This window comes from Canis lupus, chromosome 2 (assembly GCF_011100685.1).
Source record: "Canis lupus familiaris isolate Mischka breed German Shepherd chromosome 2, alternate assembly UU_Cfam_GSD_1.0, whole genome shotgun sequence".
Lineage (NCBI taxonomy): Eukaryota > Metazoa > Chordata > Mammalia > Carnivora > Canidae > Canis > Canis lupus.
Window position 1 is genome coordinate 19,932,660 of NC_049223.1, and position 16,027 is coordinate 19,948,686.

A 16,027-nucleotide genomic window follows, 5' to 3' on the forward strand; every position below is an offset into this window, starting at 1 on the left:
ACACAAAACTGATACTCTCAAATTTTGGATACTGTAGCTTTTGAAGATTAAATCTATAACTTTGAGGCAGGCTATAAGTATAACTTTTTGTACATTTTAAGGAGACTTTATATTGTAGAACTTTGAACTTCTCTCCAACCATGAAGAGTCAAGAGACAACATTCTTTTGTATTCTTAAATATTTTGGAGTATATATTTTGCTTTAGAGAGATGATTATATTGCCCTAGGTTCTTTGAAGACAGGATGTGCTTAAGGCTTTTTCCCTTTACTTATTCATAAATATATTCATTATTAATTTATAATTGTTTTCCTGATAAAGTAATTACCACCAAATTTATAGTTTCAGAGTTTGAGAACCATTCTTTCTATCTAGCAACTTCAGTAAAACCTAAGAATGATTCTTAGGGTTAAACTAAGTTTTTCCAGCTGTGTTAAATCTGTATTATTGATACTCTGATACAAAGGTGTGATGTAAGCTTAGCCCTGACAGTCTTTATAACATTGATTTTTACATTCAGCATTTGACCTTATGGGTAAGGCATTCTGGCACAATATATTATTCCATTTAAGTATGAATTGGACTTTTCAGTTATGCTTCGAATATTCATGGGCAAATATTCAGCAGGCAGTATAAAATTTTCATTTGTTTGTTTATTTTGCTACATTTGTTCTAGGTTGGTTCTTACTTGAAATCTCCAAAATTCCCTATTTGGATTGTTGGCAGTGAAACTCACCTCACCGTATTTTTTGCCAAGGTATGCTTATAGCAGGACTTTTTTTTTTTTTTTTTTTTTTTTTTTTAAGTATGACATCAGGCAACAAGTAATATAAGTCCATATTTAGTTTGGATCTTGTGCAAAATTCAGTATATTCCTACTAACAAGTGGATTGTTCCAAAATCTAAAAAAGTAATAGTAGAGAAAATATTGTTACACTGCTTTAGTTTTATAATTATTTCAGTAAAATCTGTCATTATTTTGTTAAAATTTCTTTATTTTTTGTGACTTTAGAGCTTTGGCTTTTGATATTTTTCAGAAATCAGTCTGTTAACTAAATTTAAAGGTTTTAGATTGCTCATTTCTAGAGAGGATAAGAATCTAATTTATATAATATAAGATAATTTGTTATAACATCTAGGAGAATATTTTTAAATCCATTAATAGTTCAGTGGTATAGAAGTGTTCTTTTAAGATGTTATATTTCCTGCAATTTCTATATGGTTATAATATTAACATAGATTAAATGCACTTGAATATGTTTATTTTAAAATCTTGAAACAAACCCCTTTTCTAAATTTCATACTTTAACTATAGTATTTCTCCACAATGGAGTAGTTACAAGCTTTGGAGTCAGACTTCATTTGAATCCTAACCTTCCCATTTAAGAATGTGGTCCAGCCTCTCTTCTCATGTTTTTAAAACGGATTTCTGGTAATACCTAGCTTTTAAATTTGTAGTCCGATTTAAATATAAAATGTTCAGCAGTATTTAGTGCAAGTTATGTGCCTGGGAAATCTTGGCTGTTGCCATCATCATCATCCTCACTGCCATTGCACATGGGGATGCCTAGTGGAGTTGCTGATGTTGGAATAAAGGGAGAAAACATAGAATTATTAATTTTGAGGTTCCTTATGTCTATAGGACTTTCCTGATTACCCCATACACTTTTTTAGATTGTACTTGTTAGTGTTATTTTGTGTCTGAAAGAAGTACGAATTGTATAAATTGTACCAAAGACTAAACTGACAGCACAAAGTCGTGTGGATTTATTTACTCCCTTTTTATTGGATTCCTTTTAATGCACTGCCTAAATCTAGGTAGTGGATTTAGAGCAAGATACATACTTACCTTTTCTTCAAGAGAAAAAGCTATAAAATATAACTCAAAAAGTACAGACTTTGACAGAAATACAGTCCTAGAAGTACTGATACGTTATATTTAGTCTGAAAGCTTGCTGTTTATTTCTCTCCTGAAGTAGAAAAGAAGTTAAACGCATAATGTAAAATATAGAAACTGAACACTTTAATTCCAGAGGGAAGGATATCATCATTTGACTGATTTTTGTGTCAAGTGTTCTAAATTTCCAGAAAAGAAAATCAGTTCCAATTTACATGCGAAAATGTAGTTTTAAGCTAATTTTTATTTTAATGCCTAGCTCCATTTTTCAGCACAGAAAAACTAATAAATTCTATGAAACAATGTAAGTTTCAAATATAAAAGATAATAAGATGAAAATATTTTAAATCTTAAAATTTATGATTGATACTTAAAAGATTTTGTCATTAAGTAGCAGAAAAGATTTTACAGAGGGTTAATAGAAGGAACAGTCAACTGAGCTATATAAGTATGGAGACATTTTGTATTTTATTTTTTATTTTTTTTAGTTTTGACATTTTGTATTTTAGCATCTAAATGTTAGGTTTGTTGAAAGATACCTTCTTTTTCTGTGAAACATACACTTCCTACCCACCTGCTGGTGTACTTTGGTGTTCCCATAGCATCGATCCTAACAATCTGATCCATTGTTCAATTGCACTTATCACACTTCCCATACCTTTTTGTGTGGTATGGTCTGCAATGAGCCTTGTGTGGGACAGGGACTCTCTTATTCATTTTAATCATAGACCTCAACCACGTACAACAAAGTGTTGAATGAGAGGCATAAAGTGCATAGAAACAGAAACCCCTGCCATGCCAGTTGTCCGCATGACAGAAGAGCTCTGTGTATGCCTTCTAAGTCAGACAAGATTTTCAGCTATGTATTTGCCTCCCTGAAGCTACTGATAATCATAATAGGAAAATGTACACATGCAGAAAGTGATTAGAGAGAATTTTATTTTATTTTTTAAAGATTTTATTATTTATTCATGAGAGACACACAGAAAGAGGCAGAAACACAGGCAGAGGGAGAAGCAGGCAAGCAGGCTCCCTATGGGGAATCCCAAGCGGGACTCGATCCCAGGACCCGAGCCAAAGGCAGACACTCAACCACTGAGCCACCCAGACATCCCTAGTAAGAATTTTATAGTAAAATTTTAGGTTCCTCAACTAGTACAAGTCCTAAAAATCACATATATCACCTTATTTCTCTTTTAGAACTCTTGAATTTTATACTAATTGTTATGTTTTTGTACTTACCTTGGTATCTCTGGATCTGGTACATAGTCTGGCACATAGTGTAGGGGATTCATTAATTCAGTGAATAAAGCCTATGCATGAATTTTCCACACTTGGGCTCCAGTGATATTTATATCTTGTAAAAATATTTTTTCATGACTCATTCTGAAGCTTCTTAAAAGCATGGGTACTTCCACTTCAGTGTGTTTTAAAACAACTGAATTTAGATTGTTTAAATATGTTTTTTAAAAAGAGTTGCAAGTAAAGAATTTTTCCCTTTGTGATAAAAGCTGGAAGATCACATACGTAGTAAATGAGATCAGTAATGCTTGATGACATTTATTAGGTCCAGTTTAAATTTTTTTTTAATGAAGTAGTCTTCTTTAATCTTCATCATGTAGACAATACTGTAAATTTTGCTGTTCTTTATATTACAAGACCTATTATTTGATCATTCTTGCTTTGATATTTTTGTATTTAAGAAAGTAATTTTGGCCTTGTTTTTGTTACTCAAAAAGTAATCTGGGGGTTTGTTTTTCTTCTTTATTTTTGAGTTTTGGCTTATTTATTTTGGGAGGGTTCACTCATTTTGTGTTCCATGGCCTGAAACATACAGCAGTTTAATGTAAATGCTGAGGTCTTTTTCTTTAAAACTGATAGGTTTGCATGGATATGTAGTTCATGTGCTGACCTCTTTGTGCTGATTATGATTAAGTAAAAAAGCCTGTTTAAAGGTCACAATTTTCAAAGTAATCTGTAATTTAACATTTTAAACTGCTTTTGAATAGCAGTGTAATTCTTCATGTGACACGTCCGAGGTGATAGTAGTTGCAGCTGTCATCATTCGTGTGTATATTCATTTGTCAAATGTTTACTGGCACCTAGTATGTGCCTGGCATTTATGCCAGGTACTGTGAAGACAGTGGTGAGCAAAAGAGATGGGCTCCTGTTCTTACGGAGGTATACCTTCTAATGGGAGAGGCAGTAATCAAAGAATCACTTATAAAACTATAAAATTGTAACTATGGTGAGGGCTGACAAAGCACAGGTCTATAAAGCCCTAAGAATTTATCTTAGTTTTGGAAAATTATGAATGTTTCCTTGAAGAACTGCTGTCTACCCTGAGCATCGGGGTATTAGTAAGATGAAACTACAGGAAGAGAGAACAGAGCCTTCCTTAGATAGGTAGTAGTCAGAGCCAAAGACTGGTGGGAAAACACTGGAAGAGAAGGGTAGGAGTACTGAGGATTCAAGGGGAAAGGTATGAAATGAGGGTACAGAAGAAAAAGCAGGTCTTTGACAGACTGTTCAAAGAGTAATGATAGCAAAAATCAGTGGCAGGAATAGTTTTGGGGGAGATAGGAAAGAAACAGGACTAAATTTGCACTTTGCAAAGGACTATGGCTAATTGTGGAAAACAGACGTGCTGAAGGGTAACTTAGGGCGTGGGTATAGAAGACTTTTGTAGTATTTTGGGTAAGCAGAAGCTATAGGTTTGATCAGGGTAATGGCAGTAGATGTTGATGGAATATATAAATGTGAGAGATTTGTTCCTGAAGTAAGTTGACAAGAAGACCTTGTGACAGATTGGATTGGATAGACAGAGGTAGAGGAAGCCAGTGAGAGGAGGGTTGTTAATGATTAGTCTTAGGGTCTCAGCAAGAGCTCAGCAGCTTTGTTCTTATTGAATGTAACCCACTCATCAACCCACTTTAATCAAGCAATTAACTTTTCATTGGGCCAGTTGACACAGTCAAGAGGAAGGACTGAGTCACTGTAGTTCGAGGTGTCTCAACAAAATGACCCAGCCACATAACCCCACGGTACAGTTTACAAGTCCCACCCACATGGACAATGCTTGGAATGTTTACATGAAAAACAGAAATCAGAGCAGTAGGGGAGAAAGAACTCAATAAAATAAATTTATTTAAAAAAAAAAGGAAAGAATGGAGATCGTGTAGGGCAGTTAAGGGATCAAAAGAAAACTAAGAAACCAAAACCGTAAGAGAAGTTACTATATCCATGAAACTCTGAAGGCTATGAGGAAAGAAATTTGACAAACAAGAAACTGAAAACTTACTGAAAGAATTGAAAGACAAATTGAAGAAATCTCTCCCCTTGATCATTGGCAGTAGCTTCCTGACTGAAGACTATGCTGTTACCTTTAGAGGAGCTGTAGTATTTTCTTAATTCAGTAACTAAAATGACCCTGTGAAAATTTAAGTCACTTCCTGTTACTCTTCTGTTCAAAACCCTACAGTGGTTCCCCTTCATTAAGCATAAAAGCCAAAGTTCCTTAGAATAACTTGATAGACCCTACCTCACCTCATCTGATTGACTCCAGTTGCCTTTCTAATCACATTTCCTACTCCGCCTTCCAGTCTTGCTTGGCCACACTGATCTTTCCTCTACCTCAGGAAGGAGGCAGGCCCTTGCACTTGCTATTCCCCTTGCTTAAAATGATCCTGCCTCACTTGTCTGTATAAAGGATTCTTTTCGTGATCCTGCCTCACTTGTCTGTATAAAGGATTCTTTTCGTCCGTCAGCTTGGTATTCAAACATCATCTCCTTAGGCCTTCCCTGGCTGTCTCTTCTAAAATGCCAACCACTTCCTCTCTCTCCCTTTTCATTAACATTCTCACAGATATAGGTATATTTTAATTGAGGAGAAATTCACCTAACAAAATTAACCATTTTCAAGTGAACAATTTAGTGGTATTCAGTACATTCAGAATATTGTACAACCACCACCTGTTAGTTCCCAAACTTCCCCGTCACTCCATTATGAGACCCTGTGTCCATAAGCATGTACTCCCCATTTCTCTCCAGAGCCCTGCTTTCAGACTATCAATTTACCTATCCTGGATATTTCGTATAAATGGAATCCTACAACATGTGACCCTTTGTTGGGGATTCTTCCACTGAGTGTAATGTTTTTGAGGTTCTTCCTCCTTTGGCACATTATCATCACTACTCAGTCCTTCATAGGGCTGAAAGATGCTGTGTTGTATGCATAGAACACAATTCAGTTATCTGCTTGGTGGGCATTTGGTCTGTTGCCACCCTCGACTAGTGTGAATAACGCGGCTGTGAATGTTTTTTTACAAGCACTTGTTTGAGTCCCTGTTTTCAATTCTTTTTGGTAAATACCTAGTACTGGAATTGCTGGTTCAGGTGACAATTGTCTGTGCAACTTTCTGGGGAAACTGCCTAGCTGTTTCCACAGCAGCTACACTGTTCTGCGTTCCCAGCAGTAGTATACAAGGGTTCCAAGTTTTTCCACATCTTTGCCATCACTGGTTATTTTCCTCTTTTCTTTTTATTGTTATTATAACTGTTCTAGTGAGTGCTAAGTGGTCTTTATGATCTTGATTTGCATTTCCCTTATTAGTGATGAAGGGTGTTGATCTTTGATTTTATATACTTTTTGGCCATATGTATATGTTCTTTGGAGAAATGTTTATTCAAGTCCTTTGCCTATTTTTGAGTTGAGTTGTTGGGTTTTTTTGTTGTTGTTATTGAATTGTGTTTTTAATATGTTCTGGTTTTAGGTACATACTGTATACTGTATACTTGTTTTATAGATCTGTCTTTCTCACGAGTAAGCTCTCTGAAGGCAGGATTTTTGTCTGTTTTGTCTGTTGCTGTTTTCCACTGCCTATAACAGTACCAGACACAGTGTTGGTGCTCAGTAAATTTTTGTTGAACACATGAATTGCAGAAAACACTGAAGATTTGTCTCATCAAAAACTGTGATATAACCATGGCTGGTATTTGAATAAGTGGGGAGATGGGGACTTAGGAATGCTAAGTTGTCTTTGATCATAAGAATTTAGTAGATCTTAAAGCTTATAAATCATGAAATAACAGTTAATTTATGCAGTATCTGTATGGAGACTAGAGCAGAAGGACTCGCTTTTGCTCTTCTGTTTGATCAACTTAAATACACATACAGATTTTCTCCGAATTAGTGAATAAAAACAACTTTGGTGAGAATTTGTAAATAAGCATTGTTACATACACATATACTCTATCATACTTAAAATCTATGCGCATGGTTTGAGGATGGGTAAGAAAATTGTTCCTATTCAGTGAAATAACTTTTAGGACTGTAAGTAATAAACTATAGTTTATTTTAAAAGAGGTCTAAAGTTTGTGATTCTAAATTTCAGTGCCATACTGTGTACTTAATAGTTATCCCTTGATATTTGATATGTCCAATAGTCAACTTTATTTTATTGGAACCTTCTTCCTGACCCATGGAGACTCAACACATTTTGTAGTATTGGAAGAGATTTTTCACAATTCAATTTTATCTGAAAATCAGTGATAAAAGTCAATTTAATAATTGACTTTTATGAGCAAGTAGAACTTCAGATTGATTATAACCATCTTTTTTTATCTTCTTTAAGTTTTTAAATTTAACTCTCCGCTGCTACCTTTTATAAGTCCTCTTCCATCTGGCATAAAAAAGTGATCTTTCTTATTAAACCTCTGTGTCTAGGAAATAGCAAAAATGACATTGGACTCTTGATTTATCTAGAGAATATGGTTGCAAAACATACATAGAAGCCATCCTGTGTAAGTGGCTGTTTTATACTTAATATCGAGGGGGAATGGCACATAACCTAACTGCAGGGATCATATAGGAACTCAGTCATCAAGCACCAGGGGTCCCAACAATACTGCAATAATGAGGATATGGGTGAGATAAAATGCAGTATGTAAATGGACTGACTTCTTCAAAGAAGGAAACTTAATTTCCATTAAGGAGGGTGGAGAATTCTCCAACTCATTTGAGCCATGACAGAATAAAATTTTCGTATCTGTACCTTGTGAGAAAGTATGCTTTGTAGGTAGGGTAGTAATGTTAAGTCATCTTACTAAACGTCATCATACCACGGTGCTTTTTTTTTTTTTTTTGATTCAAGTACCATGGTACTTTTGATAAACTGAAAATTTACTTGAGTAGTAGATGCTTGAATATAGAACCTATATTTTTAAACTTATCTTTCTTGAATTCTTTCCCTTAATTTAAAAAAATAGCTCTTATGGTTAAAACAAGCCTATAAAACATTTGTAACATTTCAAAGCATCTCTTAAAAGTCAGGTCTTTTCATACTGAAACATATATTTTAAATGCCCAAATTTCATCCGACGGAATGTTTGGGCAGTTGTCCACTTACCTTTTTCTTCTCCTCTAACCATCATTTTTCTCTCTTTTTTTTTTTTTTTGTCTTCCTTTTTTATATTTTGGTTTTAAGATTAAATTATTCGGGTCATTTTGATAATTTTCTCTTGAATTGGAATTAATTATGAAATGTTTCGAGCAAATTCAAGGATGAGAGCTTTACATTTGAAATTATACATACGTACGATTAGAATTCTCATCTACATTTTATAGTCTGGGACCAGCGAAAAATAATCTCTCCAAAATTGTACGCTAGTAAGTGCCAAAGCCAGGATTCAAACTCCACAATCTTGTGACTCTGTAGTTTTTCACTACTTGTGTCCCATAGGATAACAAAAAAACAATTAGAATCGTATGTATAAAGTAGTAGACTTTTTTGTCTTGTTTTTATTGTGCATTTCAGTCTCTATAGGATAATAGCTTGCTGGTTCAATATAAAAATAGCTGGAACCCACCTATGTACATCTAGTTTCATCTTTGGAAGATCAGTGACTAATTTCCCTGGTAATCCATTTCATACTTTCTTTTGAAGTTGGAGGGATGAGTTTTACATCCCTTTTTGTTCTCTTTTATGGTTATAAAAAGGACTCTTTGTGAGTGTAGAGTATCACCGTTGACCTTTCCTGTGATAAAGCAGTTTTCCTTTTAGGTAAGAACACATGAAAACACATGACTGTTGAAACTAAGAATATATAAAGAAACTGAATGTAATGCAAAACATGTAGCTGTTCCTGCATGAGCTGACTGCTTTTACTGTAGTATCTGTTACTGAGAGTCTGCTGAGAATTCTTTATCCAGAGCAAGCTCTTTTGTGTGTTAATCCTTAAGTGTAACATTAGGAAGACCACTGCAATTAAGTGTTAGGTTTCTTTTTTTTTTTTTTTTTTTTTTTTACGTGTTTAAACCTGGATAGCTCTACTTGACTGTTAATAGATTTCTCTACATTGTCATAAACACAATTTTAAGAAGTAAAACAATGCTTTATAGACTTTATTTGTTAAAAAGAAAATTCGCCTCTGTGTATCTTACATTTTTGGGTAGAAATCGTGGACCTTGGGATGCAGGTAAATTCAAAGTCTGGCATTCTGCAACTCGTAGACAGTGTTGCAGTTTGGGTTTGCTTTATTAATGCAGTTTTCATCCCATCCATTTATCTTAAGTAAATTTGTGAGTTTATGCTTATGTTTCAGAATGTCATGCCTTCTCTCTTACAGAAAGGAAATGGATTTGAGACCTAAAGTATTTTTATACTTAAAGTCGTAACTTGTCATGTGTGCTTTTAACACCTATCCTCAAACATAAGAATAGCATCTGGTATTTGAACGACTTGGAAAATTTGGGTAGAAGTCTACATAAATTAACAATTTTCAGTTATAAAAATTAGTGAAAAAAACTGTGAATTTTTAACCACAAACTGTTTCCTAACTGCTTCACACACTTTGGAGGTACCTCTCATCAGCTATCTGTAGGGTTATGCCACGGATTTGTGCCCTCATAATAAAGCTTTTATTTTTAACTATTTTTATCAGAGACCTTTCAAAATGTATTATAAATATTCTTGCCTCTTTAAACAAAGTAACAATTAAATTGCTTTTATGTTTTAATACCTACTTCTTTGAATGCCCTTAGGCAGCCATTTCTGTGTCTGGTTTTTATAATTTTTAGGAATTTAATTTTTCTCTTCGTTAATCATGTCAGCCTGCTGACTGAAGGAAGTCCTTATTTCCCTTTCAATTTGTTTCTAATAATTTTTTGTTACAGTAGAACCCAAATAATTGTCCAAACAAGGTAAAATATTGTTGATAGAAAGGCCTATGGTTGTTTGTCATGAGTAAAGTCTGTGAGTTTTAATTGGAATCAGCACCACTGATGGGTCGACACCTCTAGGTGTCTGTCGTAATTGATGAAAATAATTGCAGTAAATACACTGGATAGCAGAATAGAGCATAAGCATTACATCACGTATGTAATGTATAATAGAGTTAACAAATTTGTGATTTTATTTATCTATGCTTTTATGTTACCCTCTGCCCAGAATGTAATCAAAATCCTGCTCATTATTCATGGCCCAGCCTTGACATCTTTTGTGTTTTGACTCCTGCTTCTTACTCCCTTGTTGCTCCTAAAATTTCTTCCCTCTTTCTACCTTCTTGTGATTGCTGATATGAACTGCAATTTACCTGTTTTCCCACAGGACCTAGTGTAGCTAACATTAGGCATTGTACTAAGTACTATTGAAATGCAAAGATGAATGATACATTGTAATAGTGTTCTATTTCCATTTACTCAGTGCTGCCTGTGTGAGGCATTAATACTAACCATCTTGCATGCATTCCTCATTTAACCCTCAGGGCACCCCTGCTAGGTAAGTGCTGTTCCTCATCTACATTTAATAGTCTGGGACCAGTGAAAAATAATCTCCCCACAGTTATATACTAGTGAGTGCCAAAGCCAGGATTCAAACTCCAATCTTCTGACTCCGTAGTCTTTTACTACTTCTGTCCCATAGGATAACAAAACAAAACAAATAATTACACAAGGGTGGAATAGAGACTGGAAGAGAGAAGTGGGTGCAGAGGATCAGATACTTGAATTAAAGAACATGATAAGTTTTGACTTAATACGAAATGAGGGCTATATTCTAGGATTGGAGAAAAGATTAGGCAAAAAGACAAGAGATGTGAGATGTGATCGTCCATGCTGTATTTGGGGAGTAGTAATTGGAGAGGCTGAACCATATTGGTTGTGTTAGAAGATTAAGGAGGTTGCAAAGGTTGGGATCAGATACAGGACTAGTTGGAATAATCGTTTATTCCCAGACCATCTTCATTATACTATGTTGCATGCTTCTCTCTCTCTCTCTCTCTTTTTTTTTTTTTTTTTTGTTTGTTTACATGCTTCTCTTGATGTGGAAGACTTAACATGGATATGCAAGGCATGAAATATAAAGGATGTATGGAAGTAGAATAACTTTGATAATGAACAATAAGAACTTTTCTCTAAAGCTCTGATAAAACTTAGTATTAGAAATTTGAGTATTGTGACTACTTTTAATAGTCAAACCCTGTTGAAAATAATATAAAAGCAGGGCAGCCCGGGTGGCTCAGCAGTTTAGTACCGCCCTCAACCCAGGATCAAGTCCCACGTTGGGCTCCCTGCATGGAGCCTACTTCTTCTGCCTGTGTCTCTGCCTCTGTGTGTGTGTGTGTGTGTGTGTGTGTGTGTGTGTGTGTCTCATGAATAAATAAATAAAATCTTTAAAAAATAATAATATAAAAGGAGAAAGGATTTGGCGGTGGGGGTATGGTCAGGGTTGTCCCTTACTCTGCATTTGTACTAATGCAAGCATGCCAAGCTTAAGTTACATGGTGTTGTGTGAACTACAGTATAATGTTCATAAGTATTCATTTTCATATGAAACATAGAAAGTATATGTGGAGAGTCCCCTTTATGCAGCTTGTATTATTAAAATCAGCGTCAGTGGATAAATGTGAAGGGAAAGACCAGGAAAACATAGGCCAGCTATGAACACAAAGAGCAAATATACATGTGGCAGAAGCAGAATCAAGCCCCAGCCAGAATATTAGGTTTTAATTCCTTTTGCCAGCTTCCTGAAGTAACCCTGAAGCTTCAGTGGTTTATTCAGTAAGGAGACAGTGAGAGCAGTCCATCTCAGATAGGAGGGTTAGTGACCACTAGAATTGTTTAGATTTGCCTGCACGTGTTGGTGATTGAAAGCATTTCAACAAGGTGAGTTTTGCCATATTTAAATCCTCTATAGGGGCAGCCCCGGTGGCTCTGCGGTTTGGTGCCTGCCTTCAGCCCAGGGTGTGATCCTGGAGACCTGGGATCCAGTCCCACATCGGGCTCCCTGCATGGAGCCTGCTTCATGTCTGCATATTTCCTTCTCTGCCTGTGTCTCTGCCTCTCTCTTTCTCTCTGTCTCTTTCTCTGTCATGAATAAATAAATAAAATCTTAAAAATAAATAAATAAATCTTCTATAGACCATGCACCCTGTATTTACCTGTACTGGGTATACCACTCCTACCATATCCCTTCTCTCCAGGCACACTCTGAAGCTTATTTCTCTCTTAATTCACATGGTGGCTGCAGTTGTGTTCCATGTGCCTTCTTCATTCCCAGATCTGGACTGAAGGAGGGAGCATCCTATGAGGAATGTGCATTTCTCCTGGTAGAGGGAAGAGAGAAAGACACTTGGCAACCACAGGTGGTATTTAAAACTTCTAGGAGCTAGCAGAATGTCTCTTTTGCTTATATTGCTCTGGCCAAACCCCATGTCAATGACAGTAGGAAGTATACCCCTCCCAGAGAGGTACTTCACATCCTATAGCCACAGGCAGTGGCAAATAATCCTCCTACAAATCAAAGAGGTGCAAGAAATTGAGAACAATACCCTCTACCACCATTAGGTTACTTTGTGTCCAGATGATTTAACAGACTTTAAAATGATTCAAATGATACAGAATCTCTACTTAGAAATAAGGAGGAAAACAAAAAAAAAAAAAAAAAAAGAAAAGAAATGAGGAATTTTCTATTTGATTTTTTATCTGGGTAGTCATTGAATATTACCTTTAATCAAAGAAATCAGAAAATCGATTTTCTTGAATCGTGTAGGTATTCATGTGCCTAGAGAGGAATGGCTTAGGTTTGCTGTTCTCTTAATGAAATTTGTTAGTTAAAAGGTCAACAGCTCTTCTCTGCCCAGTTCTTCAATATTAAGCAAGAGAATACAGAAAATGATTATAAATACACAGGAGATTCATTACTCAAAGTGGATGCCTTAGGCCTTAGGGATGAATGCTCTGGCAGGAATCAGGTGAGAAAGGCTGGAAGGATTATTAAGGGAAGTTGTATAGTTACAGTAATAGAAAAACCCATTCATCAGTATTAATAGTAGTAGTAGTAATGATTTTAATCATGTCCATTGCATATTTCCTCCTGCCTTATTTCTACTTGTACATTTAGAGTTTGTTTTTTTTTTTTTTTTTTTTTTTTGGAGAGAAAGCCTTGAGGGGCTTTCCTTTGTGTTCCTTTCCTGATTTTGGTAAGGCAACACAAATCAGCGCTACATAACAGTGGGCTGTTGTGGAGATAGCTGGGGGCTTTTGCACATTTTAGGGGAAGTAATGGCAGACTAAGGAAAAAGACCACTGTCCTAAGCTACTACTTTCTTTTGTTGTGCATTACCTGAAGAATATTATGTACTTGAGAGCGTCTGGTAATTGATTTAAAGTCTGTTTCATAGTGATTTCCAAAATAAGTATAGTGAGTTTAAGAGTCATTATGAAATATAAAGTGATTTTAAAGCAAAACATTACTTAAGACTTAAAGGGAGATTATGTACCACGTTTTTCTTTTGAAGGGCCCTTCATGGCACTCAGATATGTTGTCTACAAGCTAAACTGTAATTTATATATGTGTGATCATTCCTGAAGTTAAAACTCTCAGAGGTTCTTTGATTACTGATGAGAGGAGATTGCTCTTGATAGTGATAAAAGGTATAATGAATAAACCTTAAAGACCTTTGCAGTAATGAGCTACTTATACCTACCCAATGAACTGAACACAGGCCTGCCTTATATTTCAGTAGGTGTTTAGAAGGATAGCTAATGTTACAACATTTTTAAAAGGTTTATGGTGAACAGCAAATAATTATAATAATAGTGCAGACAGAACTATGTGAAAAAGAGATATTTGTTTCATGACTGTAGGATATTAGATAGTCCCATTACAGCTTGGCTTTCTATTCCCCCTTCTCTTCTATATAGCACTTTGCCAGTTAGGAAAGTTGGTTGAGGAGAGATAATTTTAAAAGCTATATTGTTTAGCAATCCCTATTGGCCAGTAAATTGGCTAAATAAAAACTGTTCATTTTAACATCCCTCTGATAAAAGCATCTGATTTGTATTTGACCAAGTAGAGAACTACTTTTAGAGTGAAAAGTAGTTAGGTCGGGTCTAATTAGGTTTAGTATCTTTTCCCAGTGGCAGTACCTAAAAGAGTTTCAGATGCAGTACACATGGAAATTTTGTTCTATTTAATAAAGCTAGTGATGAAGAAAATAAAATGCTTACAGGTATCCTTGCTGACTTGGATAACTCAGAATTCTATCATTGAAAACTATAATTCACTGGTTTTCTGAGGGTAGGGGGTTGATACATGTTTGAATTTTATTTAGAAGGTAATTTTTTAAAGATAATTTTAATATTGTTCATCAAAATAAGCATATAGTTGCATATTTTTCTCTCTTCCATTAGACTGTGACCATAAATATACAGCCTAGGTATTTCTTTACTGCTTAATAGGCTTACTGGTATTCAGAAAGTTGTGGGTATACGGGTAGTTGTATACGGAAAATATATTAAATATGTAATCTAACAGCTATTGCTATAGGAAGTCTTGGAAATCTGAAGGGTAAAGTTCTCATTATTCCTCACACTATAGTATACATCTGTTACATGAGAGTTCTATTTTACTTCATCCTTTATGTTCAGCGAGAAAAATACAGCAGTTGTACCTCTCACTAAAATATTTTATCTTAAGATTGTAAAGGACACTTTCTCCATTGAATGAATTCTTTACTTCCCACTCAAACTGGCTATGCAAATATGAAATATATTTGACATATATTACCAAATTTACCACATGCATCATTCTGTTAAAGATCTTTAAACTAGGAATCTTGTTCAGAAGTGTTTAAAAACATTAAATAAATTGCTCAAAATTAGTGTTGGCATTTGTCATTTTAAATCATAAAGTTAAAAAGAGTTCAGCATGAAACACTTTAATGGAAATAGGCCTTTTTATACTTTCCCAGATTTCATCCATAAGCCTTTAAACATTACATGAATTTAAACAAGCTTTAACAAGAGATCATTTTCTATAATAATCTAAAAAGCATTGTAAACATTCAAAGTAGGCAAGCCAATAATCAATTTAGAAGACTGTGCTGGCTTTTATTTGTGGATGAAAACTTTTGGAATATTTTCATTAGAATTTAATTTTGGGGGAAAGGGGAACCCTTTGCTTTTTTCCCCTTCCCTCTAGCATAAACACATCTTAAAATTAGTGGTATGGTTAAAAACAATTAATTTCTAAGGAGTTTAGCAAATTAGCTATTAGTATATCCTTGGTACAAAAGGAGCAAAACAAGATTTTTTTAAAACAAAATCATTGATGACAAAATCTACTTTATTAGTAATGACCATTAGAGTTGCTGGTTTCATTATGTGGAACCTGACTGACTGGTGCCACTGGGTTGTATTTTGAAAGAAGAGGAATTTTCTGTTGAGGTAGTTCCCGTCTGGGTTGCTTGCTCACGTCCAGCGTTTTAAAGCTACGTGTTTCACACTTCTGAACTTCAGCCAGGAACTGGTCTAAATTCCTTTTCCGCAGTCTTCCATTCTGACATCTTTGAAGTAATCTGCTGTTGTCCATTTCCTTGTCGGTTCTCCAGCCCTGGCTGCCTCCAGTGCTCGGGTCCTGTTCCCACTAGCCTGTAAGCAGCTTGTGATCTGCAGGCATAGAGTGTTCATCGTGTGCTCAGCATTATGAGAGCTCCATGTTTCTACTTCGATATGTAACCATCACTTCCTAACCCCTAATGTTCAAAATCAAATTAATTCTTCCATCAATGCTGATTTCCCTTTCTCACTGCTGCTCTTCTCACAGTTCCAATCCCCTACCCACAGCTCTGC

At 35.2% G+C, this 16,027-nt stretch overlaps 1 protein-coding gene across 4 annotated transcripts in view; it reads left to right on the forward strand.

The window, feature by feature from the left end:
- Positions 1-16,027, forward strand: part of MINDY3 (MINDY lysine 48 deubiquitinase 3) — an 84,067-nt gene that overhangs the window by 42,375 nt on the left and 25,665 nt on the right. For 3 of the 4 annotated variants that reach the window (XM_038530012.1, XM_038530015.1, XM_038530014.1), the window contains one exon: positions 676-756. The exons of the other annotated variant lie outside the window; for it this stretch is intronic. In XM_038530012.1, the coding sequence (XP_038385940.1) occupies positions 676-756 (81 nt within the window). The remainder of the gene's footprint in view (positions 1-675; positions 757-16,027) is intronic. 4 annotated transcript variants of the gene reach the window in all.